The 22912-nt window shown below is 37.8% G+C and overlaps 2 protein-coding genes across 2 annotated transcripts; one reads left to right on the top strand and one right to left on the bottom strand.

Moving 5' to 3' along the window:
- The first annotated feature begins 68 nt into the window (after nucleotides 1-68).
- LOC146484528 (eukaryotic translation initiation factor 5A-1-like) lies at nucleotides 69-5769 on the top strand. The gene is made up of 4 exons (XM_085104604.1): nucleotides 69-183; nucleotides 3387-3565; nucleotides 4233-4337; nucleotides 5123-5769. Exons 2-4 carry the CDS (start codon nucleotides 3398-3400, stop codon nucleotides 5321-5323), a joined length of 474 nt encoding a protein of 157 aa, XP_084960730.1. The 5' UTR covers nucleotides 69-183; nucleotides 3387-3397; the 3' UTR covers nucleotides 5324-5769.
- A 93-nt stretch (nucleotides 5770-5862) lies between these two features.
- Nucleotides 5863-17825, bottom strand: LOC146484527 (prolyl 4-hydroxylase subunit alpha-1-like). The gene is made up of 12 exons (XM_085104602.1): nucleotides 17457-17825; nucleotides 16320-16645; nucleotides 15734-15785; nucleotides 15411-15574; nucleotides 14987-15157; nucleotides 13488-13558; nucleotides 12959-13064; nucleotides 12289-12342; nucleotides 11881-11943; nucleotides 11179-11247; nucleotides 10072-10168; nucleotides 5863-9728 (listed from the first exon to the last, which is right to left on the bottom strand). Exons 1-12 carry the CDS (start codon nucleotides 17782-17784, stop codon nucleotides 9658-9660), a joined length of 1572 nt encoding a protein of 523 aa, XP_084960728.1. The 5' UTR covers nucleotides 17785-17825; the 3' UTR covers nucleotides 5863-9657.
- Nucleotides 17826-22912: the final 5087 nt, after the last annotated feature.

Raw genomic sequence — 22912 nt, 5'->3', positions numbered from 1 at the left:
AATTTTGAGAAAACTTCTTAACACAGATGATGTCATATCCGTCACACACGTTATAAAATTTGTAAAATTACTTCCGTCATGGGGTAGACAATAGTCAATTGATTCGTACCCCCTCTCTTGCAACACAGGGCCTCGCTGCCTTCCTTTTCGGAACCACGTTGTGAGAATCTCTGTCGTAGAATCGTAAGTATTTCATTCATTGTTATACTTTCTTAGACGTTAGCTTTTTGCCTTTATTCTGGGTAGCTGGGTAAATGTTTGCTTCACACCCTTTTCGACAAAGTTTCACTGAAATGCCTAAGACGAGCGTCCATTTTTAGTCTGAGAAATCCGTAACAAGGTAGCTAAGATCACTTCTTGGTCTTTGGTAGCGGCGTTCATGTAAAAGTAACCTGCTTCATATCTTAGCGCATCGATCTTAAAAAAAATGTCTTTGTGATGCGGAAAAGCACGGTTCTGAGAGATTTCTAGGTTTTTAAGCGTTTTCGTGTAAGCTTTACAATTCGTTCCTTTTTACCGGCAAATATCATCCGGCGACCACTGTTCACACGTGATATGAGTCTTGCGAGCCGAAACACATTCTGGTGTCGTGGAAACGTTTAGACCTTGCACTAAGTTTTGTTCCCTGGGTGAACTTCGTTCTACTTTAGTTTGGGCCGATAAAGATGTCGAAATTGCCGTCTTTTATTCTAAGATATCGGTACCACTTGTAAAAGCTGAATAATGCGATAGCAGTTGAAAATCGATTAGGGCGAAACTAAATGTGAAGAAAACACCCAAAGACAATACGAGGTGAAATTTGCTGACTCAGTTTAACAGCATACAATCTTAGGTCTACCTGTGTGAGGTCTTGCTATTGTTTTCTTTAACTGACAAGTTTTGCTTGCAAGTATGTATGACAAAATTAATAGCTAGCTAGTATAATGAAAGTCTCTAACTATCTCTTTTTTTTTTTTTTCAACACCTTACTCTGGTCAAAAATTGATGTTCGGTGTCCCCAGGTGGTACACAAGGTTTTCATTAATTTGTGCGGTAGGAAGGGTTTTACTGGTGAATAGAACGATACCACTCTTTATTTTTTCTTGTTTAAGAGTGGTTTCTAATCTCTCCAAAGGCTGGTACCATGTTAAGAGTAAATTGGTACCATTACCTGGGTCCTGGCTTCTAGTAAACCCCCTGGGTATATTATAACAATAATTAGTATACGTGCCCTTCCCAAGCGAGTGTAAATGACACTTGAATGGGAAAATCCTCTGTTGTAATTCAGCGTAAAAATTGCAAAGTTCAAATACAACAAAAAGTTACTGTAACAAAAACAGAAGTTCATTTTGTAAGACAAGGAAAAGCTTCACATTTGTCAGGCGTAAACAAATGCTTTTTCCTTAAAATCAACTATGGGCAGTGAATCAACACCATTATCACAGTTTGAGATAGCAGGGTTAAATTCGGTTAAAATTATATTACGGGGAAATAGCAAATTCAATTCTTGCAGTTATATAGCAGGGAGCTCGAAATAACTTAGTTTGAGATGACAGGATTATTTTTACAAAAAACTGAAAAATATGACCAAATCCAAGGGAAATAACTTTTGATTGAGATAGCGGGGAGGTCGAGGTAAGCGAGTTCAAGATAACCAAAGTCGTACTGTATTTAAATTTGACTTTCTTACAAACCATTCACACAAAGTTATAAGCAATTGGTATGATTAAGATCCAAGTTGGAACTGGCCAGCAACTTAGCAAAGTTAGAACTGACAGCCTTATGGTTGGTGACACGCAAGTAAAATCAGTCGGTGAAGCTAGGAATTTAGGTGTCTGGTTCGATTCTAATTTCCAGTTTCACAGCCATATAAACAAAACATGTCAATCAGCTTCTTTCGCTATATAACATAAGGCGTATAAGAAAATATCTGCCTTTTGAAGCTGCAAAGTCATTAGTGCAATTTTTTGTTATAAGCAGAATCAACTACTGTAATGCAATATTATATGGTTTGCCTGCCATACACGTTAATAGGTTATAACATGTTCAAAACGCTGCCACCAGGTTTCTGACCAATACACCGCATTATTCACCCATTACACCTGTGATGATTAATCTCCATTGGTTGCCAGTCAAATTTAGGATTGTTTTAAAGGTAAATTTGATGCTCTCCATGACCTAGCGCCAGCATATCTTGGCAACATTATGTCATTCAAAGGCCACTCCAATTGTAATTTAAGATCAAATTTTAGTAATTTATTACCTCGCCCGGCAATTAGATCTGCCAAGACCACTGGGGACAGAGCTTTTTCAGTAGCTGCCCCATTTTTATGGAACTCTCTTCCGGAAAGCCTAAGGGCTGTAAGTAGTGTAAATATTTTTAAGAAACAACTGAAAACGTGTCTTTTTAAACAAGTATACTATTAATTGCGTAAGAATTTTTAGACTGTGTACCATAGAGAGTTTTTTTTATCGCTTTTTAATTTATTGTTAAATATAATTTTGTTCCATTTTGTAGTTTTAACTATCATATTCCCTGCAGTTTCTTTTAGATATTTTTTAACTTATTGTAAAGCGCATTAGATCATATACATGTAATGAATTTTGTGTTATATAAGTATTAAATTTATTTATAAAGTTGTGGGGGCTTGTCCTTTCAATTCAAACTAGTTTGAACTTTTGGGACAAGTCAGAGGGAGTGAGTCCCTGTGGCTAGATTATTTTGACAAGAATGGGTAGTTCAGTTGATGGGACAACTCCTGAAGGGAAATAGGGTGCTAGAAAGAAAGGCTTCTGTCATTCGCATGGAACGTCACATTTCAATCAAAGTGACAGCTGAGTTTCTCATGCATGAATTTTGAAGACAGTAATTTCCCATTCTCAGAAGGAAAGCAAACCTTTTTAAAACTGTGTGTTGTTAGAAGAAGTTCTAAGGAACACACAACTGTGGTGAAGAAATCACTGAGAAGCACAGATAGTGGATTTGTACTGAATTGCTAACAGCGTCATGAAATTTTTGAAAAACTTGCTCATTTCCAGTCAATAAAATTGACTCTGAGTTCTTTTGCATCTGTTGCGTGTTGCTCTCCTTCAAGTGAAAATTGTATGGGTTTGGTTTTCAAATGTAAACAAAGACTTGTGTGAATAATATTTCCATTTAGGAAAGTTATTTGTCTAATTGTCAGTGTATTTTCATTCATGAATTGTTGAAACTATGCTGTTTTATGTAAACAAATCTAAATCCTTGAGTGGATCAAATTTTCCCATGTGAGATGAGGATCAAATGTCGGTGCAAATTTCAAAATTTCTACAAGTTTGTTTTGGGGCCAATTCTTTATTCCAACCCCCAAGTCCCCAAGCATGTTTTCATTTATTAATAATTATTATATTTCACATTTGTGTTTCAGTGTCTGTTTCCATGGGTGACCAAGAGGATTTCGATGGGGCTGGTGAATCTGGCGCATCCCAATATTATCCAATGCAATGCTCTGCTCTTCGTAAAAATGGCCACGTTCTCATTAAAGGGCGTCCCTGTAAAATAGTGGAGATGAGTACCTCGAAAACTGGAAAGCATGGCCATGCAAAAGTAAGCAGTTGTAAAATCAGAGATTCTATTTTGATTTACATGGTGCAGAAAAAGCCTTAAAATTGAAGTATTCTGGAACAATTTGTCGTATGCTTCACCTCCATGAGTTTTTAAATAGTTTTAGTGGTTGCCTTTCACACACTTCCCAGTGTACCATAAAAAGAGACAGATAAGCTGTACCTTTTGCTCAAAACTGGGGGTGCAGCTGTGAGAACATTGAGAAAAGACAACCTTTCAATCTATCTTATGGACAAGGGCCATCTGTACATGTACTTAAGAGATTCACAGTTGTGAAGTAAATGAAATATGGTATATGTTGGGGTGTGTTTGAATGCCAACATGTTGTAATTAGTGGTATCACAGCTATGGCACACTCTAGATCAAACCCTAATCTTGCTGACACTGTATAGTTTTTACTGAATTTTGGTTCAAAGTCAAAAGACTATTTTGTTTCATCACACATAACTATTTCACACTATACACAAAAGGTAGATTTGGTGACGGGGAAGCCTGAATTTCAAGCCAGGGGCTTGGGGGAATTAACTTCTTGTGCAGTGAAACATCAAAAAAATACTCTGTTGTTCACCTTGTATTTTTATTTCTTTAATTAGTATTTTATTTATTAGCCAGGTATGTGCGCTCCATTAATTTTTCTCCCTTTTGTAAGGTTCACTTGGTAGGAATAGATATTTTTACACAGAAGAAGTATGAAGACATCTGCCCCTCCACTCACAATATGTCTGTGCCAAATGTCACCCGTAAGGACTTCCAGGTAGGAGTTTGCTTGTCTAAATTCAACGGTGCCAATCTTAAAGGTGAAAATACCGTTAATTAGCAGTGTAGGGGGAAATATGTAGAAAAATTAAAAATGCTAATAGAACCAGTACAGTCGTTGTTGCGAGACAATCATTGCCTTGGGTGGTAGCTTAGAATTATCATCCACTTCTTTGGCCAAGACATTATGTCATGGATCAAGTGGCATTCATTGTATTGATGCCAGCTTTGCTAATAAGCATTCCCCTAAGCCTTCTTATTTTACGTTTTTATTCTTTTAAGTTTTTTCACACTTTTTCTGTATATATTTCCATGTTCGGGCCATTTCCTACCTTCACGCTATTTTATAACTACTTTTCCCTTGCACTGGGCTGTTCCAGAAAAAATCCATACCCACTCCATGGAAGGTCATCCAAAATTCCTAGGGGGAGGGGGATCTTAAAAGCCAAAATTTTAGAAGCAAAGAAAGAAGCTAAACTGGAATTTCTTAGGGGATGGGTGGTGTGAAACAGAAAAAACTATCAGTGGGGGGGGGGGGGGGAGTACGGATATTTTCTGGAACTGCAACATTGCCTTGAAATGTTAAAGTAATCTGGCACACAATAAAGTAAATCTTTTTTATAAGGAAGCCATGTTGCTTAAGTTCACTATGACCAGCATCGTTGGGTTCACTACAGCCTCCAGAAATTCCTCCTGTATGACATCATAAAACAAAAGGTCCAGTAAAGAGACACTGAATACTGAATTTTACTTTTAATTCCTATTTGTTGCAATTTCGTACAGCTAAACAACATTGACGATGGCTATTTGACTCTTATGGATGACGCTGGCAACGAACGTGAAGACTTAAAATTGCCAGAAGGCGACCTGGGTAAAGAAATCCAGACCAAGTTTGAAAATGACGAGCAGCTGCTGTTGACAGTCCTCAAAGCAATGGGTGAAGAAGCCGTCATAGCACAAAAGCCATTGCAGAGCAACAAATAGTGAAAGAAGACCATTTTTGAGAAGGCAACAAAATAATATTTGCTGTTTCTTTTCTTCTTGCTAAAGACTCTTGGATTCATAATAGTTTGTGATTTCTCTTCTCTAAAATATTGAGCTTATAGCTCGCTATAAGCATTTTTCTAATTAAGCTTGTAGCACGTTATAAGCATTAGGTAGTATCTGAGCAATTTTTGTGTTGTTAGGATAAAACTGTTTGCAATGCAAGGGACTCTAGCGGCCAATTATATATCAAAATTAAAACCCCGAAGTTATTGTCTAGCTAACCCGCAATTGTCATTCCTTGTCTGGGTGTATGCAGGGTGGCTTCTGAAAGAGACACATTTTTGCGTTAAGCAAAGCACAATGTTTTTGTGGATGAAAAGAAACTTTAAAATTTAAAGTTTTCCTTAGGAAGAGAAAAAATAAAACTCCTCTGTCAGTGGTGATTCAGCTGTCGTTGTTAGTAAACATGATAAAAACTTGTGATTTTTTATTAAACACCCTCTTGCCCTTTCACTCTCATTTTAAATTTATGCATCATGCATACCTGCATGTTTTACCCCCCCCCCCCCCCATTTTTATGTCACTAGTGCCAGTCCTCAATTATGTGGCAGAGAGAAAAATCCCTAAAATGCAGAAGAAAAATGGGTAGAGTTGCCATTTTTTCTTGAATCAGAGATATTCCAGTATTCTTTACAACCAGATGTAAGCATTTACTGTTTTTGTAAATAATAGAAATGCTACTGAAGAATATGGATAAATATATGTGCTTATGACTTCATAACTTCTATAAAAATTTGAATTTCAAAAATCAATTTGTCATGTCATGCACCTTGGCGATCTTTTACCATCAGCATTATTTTCAATTTTCACATGATGTTCCAAATATGGTTGTGACTTGAAAATTTTGAAAACTTTTTAACTAGAAAAAGATGGTCCAAACAGTTAACGTTTCCAAGATACAACCATGTACAAAAATGGTGAGCAACAAAAAAAAATTAATTAATTAAAATAATAAAAGATCGTTTCTTTGAGGAGGTATATGTGCGTCCTCTGTATCTGAGGCTCATAATTTACGACAGGAGCCAGGATGTATAAACATATATGCGCCCTTCGCATTCAAAGGGTTAAAATTGAAACTTTTGGCAATGGATAACTTCCTTGTTTTTTGAAGTGTTCCTCTGCTAAATTTCATGAAATTCTATTCACTGGTTCTCCAGATATGGCACATTTCCTTGTCAGTCACAAAGGGGTATACACAGATTTAGAATGACCATGTATGAGGTGAACATGGCTTGACTTTCCGCCGAGTTCCCCTTGAACTTCTCCAGGTGTTGCTTTCCATAGCTATGGGAACAGGCAAAGTTTTTTCTGTTTGTGTTATAAAATAACTCCTGAGAAATTTAATGTACTTTCCAGATTTTTTTTCCTTCATCCCTATTAGTGGCCATCATGTTGCCTGGTCACTGTATGGCTTTCTCCCAGGTCCTTGCGGTCAATTTGTTTCATTGACATCCTAGACGAACAGACAGACAGGCCTAGGAAGGAAAAACAAACAACAACAAAAAAAAAAAAACAAGATCGGATGGTCAGTTGCTTGTTAAAGCACTTAACAAGAAAAATTAAAAGTAACGTTATTCGACGTTTTGATGTATCCAATATCATTTTCAAGAATGGAGAGAACGTTTAATGTCAAAGTTGATAAAAGAGTTGGGTTTGAATAATTAAATCTCATTCAATGGCATTCCTCATTTTAATATTTTATTGTTTGTATTCAAATTATCCCTCCTTACCTCGATCTTACTGGTCTTAAACTCAAAATCAAAAGAATCTTTTACGTTGAGCGAGACAGGAAGGGCTAATTTGAATGCGAACAAAAGAATATTTTAATATTCTTTGAAATATGAGCCATTTGAATATGTATACCAGGAAACAGCAGAATTGTTCTACTTTTAAACTTGCTTTAAAGGAAACATTGGATGGTGATGATGATGATGATGATGACGACGATGACGTTTAATTCACAGAGGGTACACCTTGGAAATCAGTTAAAACTGGTTGGATAATGTTGGCGTTGCCATACTCATCGATACTTGTGTTTCCTAAAAATATCAATACGAGAAATATCGTTTTATTCAATCCCTTTCGATACTGTTCACGTGACCTCTCACTTTAATATTGGCTCTTTTAATTTAGGGCCGAAACCCAATATTTTGTCGTTTGTGTATGTGCTTTTGCACTCTACTAACTCGAAGGAAGGATCACACCCCTAACTTACGTGTTCTCTGTGGCTCGTTTGTAGTCCGGACAGCCACACTACCCTGGCGATGACATGAACACTTGGCATACGTACCATTTAGAGCTTTTTGGAGTCAAGTGTAGCTGACACTTGGGTTAATGACGTCACAATATTGAAGAAAATGCCAAATATCGTATCGTACTCGTATAAATTTAAAAAGTGGTATCGGTCCGTCCGTACACCGTAATGTAATATCATTTGTCCTCATGTTTTGAGGGGTGTCCAGGCGCAGGCCCGTTTCGGAGAACCACTTTCAAAAATTCGTGGCTGTGCGAGTCACGTATTTCTAGTAGTGTTGGAAGAAAGGTACCATATTTGGCTTAATTGAAACATTGTCTCCAATCATTGTGGGAGAAAATTGAACATTATGCATGCGTAACTTATTGCATAGAGTACACTAAGAAATGTGGCCATATCTTGGAAACGGGCTATTGAAACTTTTTTGTCTCAAGTCTCCCAAAAGAAAGCGAGGAACGAAAAAGTACAAATGAAAATATCGCATTCGTTACCGGGAAGAGTAGAATGCTCAATAAAACTTTATTACCCTTTGTATTAGAGAATACTTCGTGGGGCCTGTTATGAAGATTCCCTCACAAAAATTTATCATATCGCAAAGGATATGGGAAGGTTTTAGTTGTAAAGCCACGTAGTTACATTTATTAAATCTTTGTGTAATATCATTGTGGGAACGGAATGCTACTGTGACTACTGTGCACGGGTATAGGTATTTAAACGGAGCGAACAAACCCTTTCGTATCATAGGGAACCACAGTCTTCAAGAACAATTTTGGACTAGTGAAAAGCTCTCGTCTTTGAGTTAAGACACAAAATTCGGTGGAACGGTGAAGAAAATACGAACGAAAAAAAAGTTTGGGAGGTTCGCTAGTAAGAAGTTTCTTTTTCAAAAGTCACGCAACCTTCCCTCACCGTTGGACATGCGTGACGACGGATTACATTGTTAATCCAAAATGTGAGGCGTTTTGAGATCGCTTAGCTTTCTATTTTGTGTCAAGGAAAGAATTTTTATTTATTATTATATGTTTGTTACATTTTCCCCGATTTCGAAATGCTTTTGTGGGCTAACTCCATTATCAGACCCTGAGAACAATTAGACGGCAAAAAACTAATAAAACCAGGTAATAATCAAAGATTAGGGAGTGTATGAACGCAATTATTGTTACCGTAACTAGTTTTAGTCTTGTAAAATCTTATCTTCATAATGACTTATTTTGGAATGCCTTGTTTTGAGAAGTCGCGCAACCTCTCATTTATATTTTAGCAGAGGGGCCACCAGTTCATGTGCCCCATTCAAAAATTGGACGTCATATGTATTTCTCATCCATGTGGTAATTTTACACTTACGCATGCGCAGTGGGTGGCATTGCCCGATAGGCATTTCTTAACAGTGGAACATACCCACTTTGTAGCAGTTGTTTAGATTTTTCGCTCCGAGAAGGTTGAGCCAAAAACGCGAAAGAGAGAAGAAAGAACTTAAAGGAGAAAGAAGAGAGTGTAGATGGAAAAAAGACGACACGATCTTGGACGCAAATTTGGTGATGATTTGTTCACACAAGCTGACATTTATTGGCTTAAATTCGGTACAAAAAGAAGTGTCATGAGAGATTTGTCCAGGGCCGTTTATATAACGCAGTAAGAAAAGAACGAAACACCAATAGTGAGCATTTTTATGATGACCATGATAATCGGCCTGTTGCTCTCCACCGCTCGGTTTGCTTCTCTGCGTGAAAATAAATATCTCGGCGCCTCGGTTTTGGTCTAAAAAAATGAGGGGGACTGGGCCCCTCCCCAAAATCAGACACTGGTAACGGGTCCTGTCCTCCGGTGTGGCAAGCACTCCCAATAACTCAATAACTCAAGTTATTGAGTTCACAAGGTATTTGGAAAACGGGTTCTGTAGTCGGCTTCAGAGTGCAGGGGGCTGGTTCAGACTGAAGGTGAATAATAGTGAAGATGTAAGGAGCCGAACGGCCTCCCTATCGTACAAGGTCCTTTTCCAATTAAATTTTATAAAACGCTAATGGCTGGTCTTGGCTGGACATGGTCGACGAAACTCTTGTCCTCGTTCATTTATCCACTTGTTAGCAACTACAAAAGAAAAATGTTCACAAATTATAAGACTGGAATTATCTGAACACTACATTGTTGAAGCTCTCGATACGAATGAAAGAACAAAAAGTTGAGCTAAGGAAAAGTAAAACTGTAGAAAGATACAAAGGAAATGTTACGAAACGATAGAGTGCGGTTAATCCGACTGGAAATAAAGGATTAAAGTTGATAATAATGATGATGACGAGGTCGACGACCATGATGATGATGGTGAAAGTTTCCGGAATTTGAAACCAAAAATTTTGCTGAATGGGAAGCATCAAAGGAGCCATAATCTATTCTTGATCACCATGGCTCCTGATACGATCCTTGAAATATTTACCCCATTTTGAGCCCACAATCACAGGACAAGCGGCGTGTCGTGTTCTAATGTCAGCGCGGCCGTACTTATCAAGGTTATACCAGAATACTGCATCACCCTGTGAGGAGAAAGGGTGTGAATAAGTATGTGGTCACTTCTTAACATTCTCGTAACTCTTGGTGCATGATCGTTTCTTTAATTACAGTTCGAGAATTCCTAGTCCACGATAGATATATCGGTGTGGAGTTACAACTAGTGTATGTACACATCCGATGTATATAATTTTAGGAATAGGACAGTTAAGACTCCACCTCTCGAGAACAAAATAGTTTCAAGGATCGTTTCGACATGATGGGACGAAAACTTGGAACACTCCCTCGAGAGGGTAGATCCAAAGCTGCCTTGTGCACTTCTTCATACGCCAGTGACTTTTAATGCTCAGTTAAGGAAGTTTGTGGGCAGTTATGTATGGAGTGTATTGGATATATTACTATTGACATGATCAGAAGTAAATAACATTCTAATGTTCTTCTGAATTGAACTACACTCAAACTTGTTCTAATGAAGTGAAACTTTCGTTTTAATTCAAAATATTCGGTTAAAAGAATTAAATTAAAAGCAAAGAAATAAAAACTATGTGTTTCCGTTCTCTTCGCGCGATCAAAGAACATTCTCGGGCTACTGTGCCAGCCTAGTCTTGGGCGGACCACAACACTTGGTTTAGGTTTCGCGGGAACAACAAGGCAGCAGAGAAACTAGGGATCTTAACGCCTTGGTACCAGAATGCATTAATGGTAGGTGAATGTCAAATATTCGATATCATTGATATTGGACTTCCCCTGATACCAGGTATCGAAACCAGGAGCCCGGCTTTTACAACTTCCCATACTGCTCTTGGGGGAAGAAGTGGCCCTTCAATGAATGGACATATTTGTAGCTCCAAGAATTTTACTCCTCTCGCGATATTTATGTCGATATACAAACAATGCCAGATATTGCTAAAAATCGTACTTGTGTCAGATCGATTTGAAATATGAATGTCCGCCCAACCTTCCTTGCACTGTCGCAGATGAATGCCGGGATAGTTTGTCTTCACCAAAATTGCGTGAACATCTGCTCTAAACAAACCTTTTGAGGATAAACAACTTCTTCAACGTCTAGAAACACTGTTGCACCCCCAGCATCAACATCACTTAACTATGGAAAAACAAATGTTGTCAGTTTTTACAATAATTGTTTTTCTCACATAATAAATTGCAATAGTCTTTCAAAAACGATTTTTTAAAAAAAGCATTTTACGTTCAATCTGGCTGAGTCAGACCGCTGTCAGCCTCTCAAAAAATTGACAAAATAAAAACGTTCTTATTGTTACTAAATCTCAGCCTAAACGTGTTGTTAATATCTGTCCTTTCAGTCAATTTTAAGCCAATCTCACACTCAATTCTTATAAAAAGGTTCTTATGAACAAAATTGTTTTTCTGATGTCTGTTTTCTGCACTTGCGCTCTTCAGTTTTTTGTGAGGCAAAATTTGCCAAGGTTTACGCCATGGCTTTGTCAAGAGATTATCCCACTTTTTATAATAACATCATTTTCAGTTTTTATTCAATTTAATTGTTGTAATTTTCCAATCGATCGGAACGGTTAGCACTTAAGCAAGACTAATGTTAAATAATCGACACAATCCGGCTATCTTCAATGCTTCTCCAGCTCTTTTATAATTAATTGACCTTCTTTGCTCCCCAAAATACAGTATCACCCTTGTCTACAATTCCATATTAAACAGCAGTCGATTCTTTTTAATCGTGTTGTCGGAGTGTTGTATAACTTACATAGAATAACACGGTAGCAATCCTGTCACCAATTTCACCGGTGGGAAGACTTCCGTCGGAATTCTGCAACAAAATTTAGCATAAAAAGCATATCATTATCAGCTTGCAAGAATAGATCAGCTTTCATCTGAAGACAATTAATTCCATTTAAAACAGTATATAAAAATAAATAAGAATTGACAATATTTATAGTAATAGTAATCTAAGAAGTAAAACTAATCTATTGAAAAGCTCTCCTAAGAAGATAAGTCTTAAATTTTCGTTTGAACTTATTAAGATCACCACAAGATCGAATTTCCAGAGGAAGAGCATTCCACAGTTGAGATAACCACGGAAAATGACTTAAAGCTGTAATTACGGCGCAAACTAAATATAAAGGCTCATGAAGACAGTAGAAAAATAACGCACCTGAATATAGTCGTGGTGTGGCTCATAATGTCCTCCTATGCCGTAATTGGCCACCTTAAAAATTGGAGAATGATTCTCTACTTAATGAAGCATTACTTAGAAAATACCCCTTTCTTAGGACGTTTTATAATGAGTCGTCATGCTTGGCGTCAAGGGACATACCTGTATATTAAACATAAGGGGGTAATGACACCCCAGGGATATTCACCTTTAGGGGTCTAAGCGTGTTCGGGGTCAAGGAACAGACCTGTCTAGTGTACATAGCGTAGGGGCGAGCCGTAAGGGAGATTATACCCCAGGGATATGCATGTTTAACCGCTCAGTTGTAGTTGGCTTGATTTGTTTGAAATTAAAGGACATACCTATACAGAACACAAAGGAGAATACCCCAGGGGTATTGATAAGCCCCTGGGATATGCATGTTTAACTGCTCAATTGTAGTTGACTTGGTGTGTTTGAGAATCGATCCCTGAAGGAACATATCTATACAGAAAACGAAAGAAAGTACCCCAGGGGCGTTGATAAGCCCCAGGGATATGCATGTTTAACTGCTCAATCGTAGTTGACTTAGTTTGTTTAAAATTAAAGGGCATACCTATACAGGAAACGAAAGAGAGAGTACCTCAGGGGTATTGATAAGCCCTTGGGATATGTATGCTTAAGAGCTTACTTGTAGCGGCTCGGCATGCTGTGGATCAAGGGACAAACCAGTGATGGTTTGAAGCCTTCGACTTATTCTGTTGATTATTGGAGAAGCACTGTCTTCCAACCATGCACTGACATTAGATAAACAGAGAAAACAATCAATTACACCTAACAATAAACAAAGTATATATGCGAGAAAGCGCGGATTTAAAAGTTTTAACCTTAGTTGATTTAAATTGAGAAACAAACATTGATTGTATTTTATCCATTCCCTGAGTAGACTTTGTCATTAACTCTTATTTCCCTGACACAACCACATCGGTAGAGTCTGCATAACTTCGCCTTGGAAATGCACTTCAAATGCGCACAAATGTAAGATAATCCTTGCGCTTCATTTGCCTGCGTTCATCGCAAACATCATTAGGTTTAAACCTGCGCGTGCGTCACGCGTGCAAGCGAGGCTAAGTGACCATCTTCTTGATTATTGACACCAACAGTAGTTGATCACAACAGAATCAATTCTCTAGTTATCCCCCCGCCGTTAAGCGTCTCACCTCTGACTGATTCTATATTCCGCTGCTAATTGATTCCCGGTGCTTGTATTAGTAACAACTGCTCTCCTGAGCTGTGTACAAAGAACAAAATAGAAATAAGACAAAATATAGAGACGTGTTTACTCGAGTGTCGAAATAAATTCCGCGATTCCTTTAGTTTTGCTTTATTACTTTACCGCACACTGTGTTTGGTTGCCAAAGTTCCCGCCATTTTCTCAACCAATGGGAAGCCAAACCAAAACCAATCGTGACTTGCTCGCACGCGTTTTCCCGCGCTTGACCCGGTTCCATGTATTTGCCTTGAGTTCTGATTGGTTCGTTTTGCCGTTTACGTCTGTTGTGATTGGTCAGACTAAATACTTTGGTTTTAATTTTACAACGCCTAATCGAAAACTACTCTATGAATTAATTATTCCCAAAGAGATGATGGTTCTTTATATCTCCAGCTTCCGCAGCATATAGCGACCACAGCTAGGAGTTTCTCTTCTTCCTTTGGGTAAAACCTAAATTAAACGTCGATAACCGTTATGTTCAAGTTACAAATATAAGAATGAAATCTGCTCTCTTTTTGACCTTTTAGCCACTCATCTTTAAAATATCGACCATCAGAATTGACTACAAGTACAAGAGTACAATTTAGTTTGAGTGTAATCACTTGTCATATGTACAAATCTTGTTTCTAGAGTCTCCTTATCAGCTGGTAAGCAACGGGAAAGAGCGAGAGTTCTGGAGACGTGACTGATTTGAAATTTGAAAGTCGTGCTCGTCCTCCGACCTGGACGTTCCAAATAACAATATTTAAGAATTTACAAGGAGGTCCTACCAAAACTAAAAATAAATGAAAATTAAACTTAAAATGTAATGCAAAAACGTATAAATATAAAATCATTAAGTATATAGACTGAGAAAGCTACAGATATAATATCAAACATGTATTTTAACAACTTACAAATATATAATTAAATATATCTATTGGCATCAAAGAGCCCTAAAAACGTTCCAACTGAGTGACCTTCCTACCGTGATAACGAAGTTGTTCCAATCACATACTGCGTGAAAAGAACAAACTGCTGTTTTCCCGAGTTTAGTGAGTGTGAGATGGAGGTGAAGATTCGTCTATCGGCTACGTGTATCAATTGTTGTTTCTGTGGTTATTGAGTTAATTTACCGCGATTTTCACCAGTTTTTTTAGTTTATTTCAAATTCGATGCAACCGAAGTATAACGAATGAATGTGTTCCATCACAGTTTGCATCATGGGACTCCCTCCAGTTCAAATGATGTTGAGAAAAGTGCTCGTGCACGAATGAGTGCATCTTCCAGATCTTCGGCTCGCACCGAAGGCGTGTAGTCTCGCACCCATGCCAGCGTCCTCAGGCTCTCTGACCAGCGGTTGGTCGCCAGGAAAGACTGTCTCTCCTTGCGAACAACCGCTGGCCAAAGAGCCTGAGGACTCTGGGTGCGAGATTGAAGCGTGCGCGTTGCGATCGATTTACTGACCTGCGGTCTTGCTAGTTTTTTCACGTGCTCCATTTCCTTGTCCGTGATGACGTCATGAAACAGGTAGAGATCTGGATCCAAGTTCAACATCTCCACTTTGACAGGCTTCAGCAGCATTGTGGGCAGATTTTTGTTGTAATAGCAAGTGAGCATGTCTCTTTCTTTTGGACTCTAACATATAAACAAAAAAAATCCACTCCCTAAGACCCATAAGACCCATACTTCACATTAGAATCCTGAATCGTTATGCAGTAGAAAGGTAATTTTTCATTATAAAAATGAACAGAACCAATCAATCGAATTGTGGAGCTAGAACTTTGAAATATTTATTTTCTCTCTAGCGATGCTTTCTCTCACAACTCAGAAAACTAGAGGCGTCCTGATATCAAGGAGGAGTAAGAAAATTGAGTATTATTGTACCAACCTTTCTAGATTCCCCGCGGCATAACCTTTCGTAGGTAAGCATAAAGTTTACTTTTTTCTTATTATTCACCGTCTTCTTCAGCTGAGGGTCACTGTTTGTGTCGCGCTTGACCTGTTCTGATCTAAAGTGATCAAGATTGGTTTTCGCTTGTTCATTCTTGGGATCTACGTAAAACAACAGAAAAATTCACCTCTGGTTTTCACCATTTTACACCGTTCTATTCCTATCTTTCACCAAGATTCCTATCTTTCACCAAATACCGAGAAAAGCAAGCACCATAAACTACTGAACTAACTACCGCGCCACAGTTTCCATCAGTTTACCTTTGTCTAGAATATCTTGAGTGTGCATAATAGCTTCATCGAGAAGGCCAACCTGTAGAAACATAAGGTGAAAAATGACATTCTTAATTGGCAGAATTACATGAACTTATGATTTGTGCCCATGGCTAGGCATAGAGTGCAGAGTATGTTGTTTATGTGGTAAATGCACCCGCTGAAGGTTATTTCCGGAACTTTAAATCTTTAATGTATTTCTTTACTAAATGCTATCCCTTTTATGAAACGTTTTATTGAAAGAGGACCACGTGCGCACAACGCACAAATAAACTGTTCTGCTGGATCTCTTGTGGCAGACGTAACTTTACATGCAAATAAACCAAATCGACAATACGGTAAACAGCAATTATAACTGGGCAAATACTTCGACCAGTACAACTGATTTTTTTTTTGTTCAGCTGCAGGCTTTCCCCTTTCACTTCCACCTGAGTCAGCTGCTCTGGTTGAGCAATAAGCAGGAAGGGGTAATGAATTCATTTGTACGAAAGTTGACCGGGTGCACTCTCAACTGACATATTTATAAAGCCAATCAGCGATACGTTGAACAACAGTAACTTTTCTGTCAACGCACCTGATACTCGGCCCAAGACAAGTATTCCAGCACATCGTTTTTCATCAGTGCACCGCTGTAGGGCGGGCTCATCCGTTTTAGCGCTTCTTTCATCCAGTCAATGACATCTTCGTAATATTCCAGATCATGGCTGACCACTCCTAGCTCATAGCACTCATCCGCGCCTAGTCCCCCACTGGATATCCCATCGTGCAGTTCACCATCAGCGATTGCGCGTGCGCTAAGGTTGTACACGTCTTGAATGCGCAGAAGCGCGGAAATGCTTCCCAGGAAATCTTGTTTGGTGGGAAATGCTGGCAGATTGACGTGGAGTTCCCATTGAAGATCTAAAGACGGATGGTATATAAATCCCTTTAAAAGCCGGCAGTCATTGCATATCCACGTCATTTCTATTCTTACAAGCTCCATAACATGAAACATTAACGAAACGGTATGGTTGACAATGATTAAAGCACCTGTGACAGATTCTTTTCGGAAATAAAGGGAAGATGTTTGTGGTGATATAGGAACTGGTGTTTCCGTAAAGACACGCAGAATCAGAGAAACAAAACGAAAATTTCTATGGGCCTCTTATGGGTTATATTGCATTATTCCTGGAGTATATATATATATTAACATTTCTTTCTCTCCTTGTCAACGATGATAGATCAACTGAAGCGGTATTCCAAGCCTGTGTGGGGCTGTTCACGATATTTATTGTTGCATTTTGCACATTTAGTGCTCAGCAATCTTGGCGTATTGACATGTCCAGCGAGCGAATTCTCATTGTTGCATTTTATACATTCAATAAAACTGACATTTAGCAAGTAAAGATTAAATTGACGTGCACCTTTTATTAAATTGACTGAAATTGGCTGAAAAAAAAATGAATGAAACACTCGTAGTTTAAGCACAGTCCATTTTCTTAAGCAAGATGGTCACAAGTATCCTGCCCGTCGGAGATAAAACACTGAAAGTTTGGTCTATTTAAATCTAATGAAAACTACTGAGGAGTATCTTCTTTTGGATCGGCCTTTTCCACTTCCACTTTTGGCCAACGTTAAGTAAGATAAAATTTGACACATTTGTACTAAATCAATTTCAAATAATCTGGAGGTAAAAGAGGATAAATATGTTAATTTGCTCATTAGTGCTCACCGTTTGGAGCTCCTTTAGCGAGGTATGACTCCAGTTCACGCCAGTGCCTTATAAACCTTCTTACGAGTTGGAAGGAATTGATAGGATGGAACACATATTTGTCGATATCACCTCTAGCGATCTCACTTTCCTTTCTAACATGATCGGCAAATTTTCGGAGGATTTCCGGAGCTTCCGAGCGTTCTTGCAGATAACTATCGAGAGAGTTAGACAGTGCCCCTTCCAAGCGAACCAAGCCTTTGAGTTGCACCAGAGAAGTAAATAAATCCCCGAGAACGGCGCTTAAAAACAGCGAGCACCACACCGTTAGAAACATCCATTTCACCATTTTGTATAAACAAATAGAGACGCACGTGTCTCTGCGCACAAAACCTGTCAGCAGAAAGAATTTGCAGGTTAAAAACATTGCATTAAATACACTAATATATATGCAAATTAGGAACGCACCCGCACGCCAGTTTGCGCACTTGAAATCCTATTTAGAACTCGGCAAAAAAAAAAAAAAGGTTTCTAAGTCCTTCTCGAAAAAAAAGGAGCTTCTTAAAAATGCCAATTATTAGCAAATCACCTGCAGACCGTATGCTTTCCTGTTTCCTTTGAAGCTAAGAATAAAACAAAATGAGAAAGACAATGTAAGAGACAAAGTAAATACATCTGACGCATTAAAAATGTATGCCGTTGTCTCTGAAAGTTTTCAAAACTGAAAAATTTCGTCATTTTGTTAATTCTTTAAGGCTAAGCGTCCACGAGATACTAGCATACGTATAATCACCTTTTAAAAGAAAAAAATAAAAATTCTGTAGTTTCGTTGTTCATTTTTTTCCCGGAGAAATACTCAATTTTATATTTTTTCCCCGGACAATTCAGAAACGGAGACGAAACTTTCTATTTTGGGGAAGATGCAGTACAACTGAATAGCGTCGTTGATCCGGATAAAACAAAAAGCTCTTTTATTGTACAGGTAAACCCACAACTTCTTGTCAAAATTCTCAAACTTTAGGCAATTAGTTGAAATTTCAATGTTTGGCGCGTAGAGAGAAGCTGTTAATATTATTTTGCTTTAGACAAGAGAAAAACAAAAAAAAATGATACAATATAAAACAAACAAACCAAAAAAAATTAAAAAAAGGAAGAAGAAGAAGAAGAAACAATGGAAGAAAAGGAAAGATTGGATAGCCCTTGCCAAAATGCGTACTGTAAAGCCGGGTAGGATTTGTATGGGATAAACACTTTTCGCATTTAAAGACAAAATTACGGACGATATTCCAATGGAAAAAAAATGTTCACCCGAGCTTGCTCTCCTTTGTGTTTTATTTGTATCCTGTGTCGTTTTAGGTACGAATCGATTTCAAGGAGTTTAAGTTCCACATATTTTTTTTTACTTAGGGTATCATCAAAGCAGTGGGTGAATGAGTACTTTAAACTCATTGGAAGACGCCAACGAGAAAATCTAAGGGAAATCATTATATAGTATTTTTTAAAAGGCTTTTCAAGAGTTGTTAACCGACAAAGTACGGTAGCGATCTAAACTCTGGTGTGCACGCACTAGGGGTCCTTCACGAATGCGCACAGCCCATTATCCGTGCATAGCCATGGCCAGCTGTTACTATTATTTTGTCTAATATAAATGCTTGAAGGAAAGCTCTATGACTTCAGGCGGTGTGTTGTGAAGGAGCAAAGAATGCACAAATTACAGCTGTTTTGCTTCCGCTCAATATTTATGGAAGCCATGGTTTAATACTCTATCCAGCGGATAAAGTGTACTCCAACCAATACATTTTATCAGCTGGATGAACTGAGTTATCCGCTCTTTGTCCATGGTTTGAAGGGTTTTGGATTACTTCAATTGATAAAAGATTCACTTGAGACTTACGGTCAGAAGATCAAAGGGTCGTTGCTAGGTTGTTCTTTGCTTTTTTGTGTTGTTTCCTTAGAAAGGACACTTTACTCTCTTTTACTTTAAAAGCTTATCCGATTGTTTTCTAGAGCTTTGCTCAGACATTGCATTTCCTTGGGGAGCATTAAATATCACTGCGACATAGAATTGTTGACATTATATAGGATTGTAAATATTTGGGCACTATTTTTGAGCAATGCTAAATCTCTAAAAATGACTAAAAATTACACGGCAACAGAGATTCTCTCTTGGATAAGTACGTGTTGTAACTGACGCACTGAGAGCAGGACAATCGTGTGGAATTAAATTTAATGTTAAAACTTCATCAAAACGCCGAGAGCATTTATTTAGTACGCTACTTACCTGGCCTTAGATAACTCGATTTTGTTCTTAATATTTTTTCTTTTTATCTTTCACTGGGTCAAACCTGGCTTTTATTTGAAAAATTACGGTACGTGGAACTTTTTCGCTTAAGGAACCACTTTTTATAACAAAACTGAGCTTTTTCTATGGTGTAACGTGAACGCCGTTGTGAATACCAAATAATAAGTGGAATTTTGTTTAAAAAATATACATCAATTTTTTTCACGTGTCGGCGAGCAATTCGAGTATAAAAGCTATTCAACTTGTTTTGTCGAGTGGGCAGCTGGCAGACAGCAGACTTTTAAACTCAATTGCCACTTAAATCTAAGAGCTAAAAAGCTTTTCAAATACATGTGGGAGAAAAAAATTAAAGCAGTATATTTTTTACCTTTAGTTCAGTATGCGTAATTCGCGGAGTTTCTTTATTCCAGAGCACATCCTGGTCACTTCTTCTCGCGTCTATCTCCTCGCGTTATACACATTTAAAATAACTGTATGTTTTGTTTTGCTAGGAATTACATTTAGTAAGCAATGACGCAAAACATAGGCAGTTAAACTCTTGCGACAATTTCTGCAAATTAAACAGAGCGAAAATTTTGTCTTTTGTTGGTAATTAAATTTCTTGAGGCTTGCGACAAAGTAATAAACACGATTAAATTGAAACGTCTGCCAGCCGTCTACCGCGTGCGATTCATTGAAAAAAAATTTAATTTTGTCCACATTTATTGCTTGTTAATCGGAATAATCAGTGAAGTAAAAGCAAATCCAAAATATTGGTTTCAATGGTGTAGCCTTTTGTTCCATATTTGAACAGTCAATTACTTTGAACAAAAAGCGAGAACTCTTCGATGAGAGGCATTACATCAGTTTGACAGCTTTGAGGTGCAAATTATTCTTTTCTATCAACTGAAAATCGGTGTTTTTGCAGGCTAAATTTGCTGTGTTTTCCATATCTTATTGATAATGGTCCTCGGAGACTTGGGGACGAATTCTCGGGACGGGACGAGGTTATCACCCGGGCGAAATAGTTCGATACAAAGTTCAATAACGGCCCGGCGCGCCAAAAGAGAGGGCATTCTACCCATCTTGTACAGTTTCGCCCGCACCCTAACCAGTTTCGTCCATTGAATCTTTGCCTTTCCCAAACCCTACTGTTCATCGTTAGTATCTAGGATATATTTTGGTGTAGTGCTGCAGATGTGTTTGATTAAAATCACAAAACGGAACATTCTGTGCGATAGAGGACGGAAGGATGATTAATGTTGCGGCAAACGTCCGTCAAATCATATCACTATAAAAAAAACCTGACAAAAATTGAAAATTTTGGAATGAAATCCTAATATGTTCTTATTTGGATATCCATGCTAAATCGTAAAATTAAATTTCTGAAATATCCAGCCTGACAAAATATCACGGAAATTGTAGCCTTGGTGAGAAAATGCAGAAATCAAACAAAAAATTTAATACTTATACACAAAGATGCGAAACCGAAAGTCTGCATGAATAATCCTTTTTGTTCGGTGTTAAAAAAGAAAATACTATAGTGTATATACGTGTAAAAATATTATTTAGAATATTCACAATTGTACTGATAGTGTGCTCCAAGGCCTTTTCTCCTCATTCGCGAGGCTGCGTTTAAAATTTGAGCAAAAATCGCGCGCTCTGTATCCGGCTCTGTGCTCTGTTTACAACTAACATTTGCGATACCAGCTACCGAAAAGGAAGGTACATTAAAAATGTTATGATAAGAAAGTGAGTAATGCCTTTTGAATATATAAAGATTTAATTTAAAGATTCTTTGAGTGATTTGGAGGTATCCCTCGTCCATGCTGATTGCCATTAAATTTTTGAGTAATTACGGCCGCAAATTGTCTGTGCGCTTTGCTCGAGCTGGACGGAGGGATGAATGGATGAATAAGTGACAAATTTAAGTAAATAAATAGATAAATGAACAAATAAATGAATCAACGAACGAATGAATAAATGAATGAATCAATGAATAAATATTAAGCTTGCAATTTTGATATGAGAAAACTGTACTCATTTTATCCAACTAAATGGAGATATTTTTAGACTTGTTAACGTTCTTGTCATGTTAGCCTGAAAAGACATTATCGGAGGCATTAAAAAAACGACAATCGTCTTGCTGTTTAAAACGGTTCTGGCAAAACTGCGTAACAGCGAGAAAAACTTTCTCGAGAAGGAAACGAAGTGTGCTTACGCTTTCGATTTTTCAGCTCAAACTGAAATGACAAATTGTTGGTGTTTAAATTTACATAACCATCTAACTTCAGTTAAATATAAAGTAATATCTTCAAAATTAATAGAGCTACATGCAGGCTCTTTAAAAAGTTTCAGTTACAAAAGCTAGCAGATTAACAACCTATTTTCTTTCTTTAGTTAGCACGAAACTGACTACCGACACAATGCCACTTAAATAGAGTAAAGAAAACTTGTCTACAGTATAATATTGTGGGACAACTTACGTTTACTTTCCGTTTCAGTATTTGACGCGAGTGGTTAACAATTTCTTTAACCTGTGGCTAAAGGAGCTAGTATTTTTGTTTCATTTGGTAAACCCTTTACTTTTTTCCACCGGAAAACGAGAATCTGTGACTCGACTCACAAAGTCAAATGCTGCATTAAGCTCAGGGCGAAAGCCCCCAAAATATTTCCCCTGCATATACGTATGCGCGCGCAATATTTGCTTTGGAAGCAAAACCGTTTCCTGAACGAATTGAGAAACATTTTCTCGACTTTGTTTTTTGGCTTCTCTTGGAAGCATTTTCCTGTTTCCGCAATAATTGTGGAGAGTGTACACAAAAGGAGAAAGATTTAGGAAACAAATATTCCCTCCTTTGCGGGAACTATTATTTAACTTGCACCTCCACGATGGTAACCAGAATTAAAACAGCTTGAATTAACGAACGTGCTTTTATTTCTCGGCAAACCACAGCGGTCTTAATAAAGTTGAACAACTTGCATTGAATACAGCAAAATTTTCAACCCGCCGTGTTGCAGTGAGTTGTTGTTGTTCTTTAAGTGTTTTGTGCAGTTTTTAATATTTGCTAGAAATACACAAAGCGAACTAGTAGAAAAGCAAAGCGCGCGGGATAAAAGCGCCAGACCTGTTTGCGCAATGCCTGACCGTGAGGTAGGATTGTATGAAATTAATCCCAAATTTGGTCGATTATTC

This window comes from Pavona decussata, unplaced genomic scaffold, assembly GCF_977016875.1.
Source record: "Pavona decussata unplaced genomic scaffold, jaPavDecu1.1 SCAFFOLD_32, whole genome shotgun sequence".
NCBI classification, from domain to species: domain Eukaryota; kingdom Metazoa; phylum Cnidaria; class Anthozoa; order Scleractinia; family Agariciidae; genus Pavona; species Pavona decussata.
This window is presented reverse-complemented; position numbering and strand designations above follow the sequence as displayed.

Coding starts and splice junctions, on each gene's coding strand:
- LOC146484528 (XM_085104604.1), top strand. CDS start 3,398: ATGGGTGACCAAGAGGATTTCGATGGGGCTGGTGAATCTGGCGCATCC. Junction 3,566..4,232: donor GAAAGCATGGCCATGCAAAA/GTAAGCAGTTGT, acceptor CCCTTTTGTAAG/GTTCACTTGGTAGGAATAGA. Junction 4,338..5,122: donor TCACCCGTAAGGACTTCCAG/GTAGGAGTTTGC, acceptor AATTTCGTACAG/CTAAACAACATTGACGATGG.
- LOC146484527 (XM_085104602.1), bottom strand. CDS start 17,784: ATGGTGAAATGGATGTTTCTAACGGTGTGGTGCTCGCTGTTTTTAAGC. Junction 15,575..15,733: donor TCAAGATATTCTAGACAAAG/GTAAACTGATGG, acceptor TGTTTTACGTAG/ATCCCAAGAATGAACAAGCG. Junction 9,729..10,071: donor GATTGTGGGCTCAAAATGGG/GTAAATATTTCA, acceptor TTTCTTTTGTAG/TTGCTAACAAGTGGATAAAT.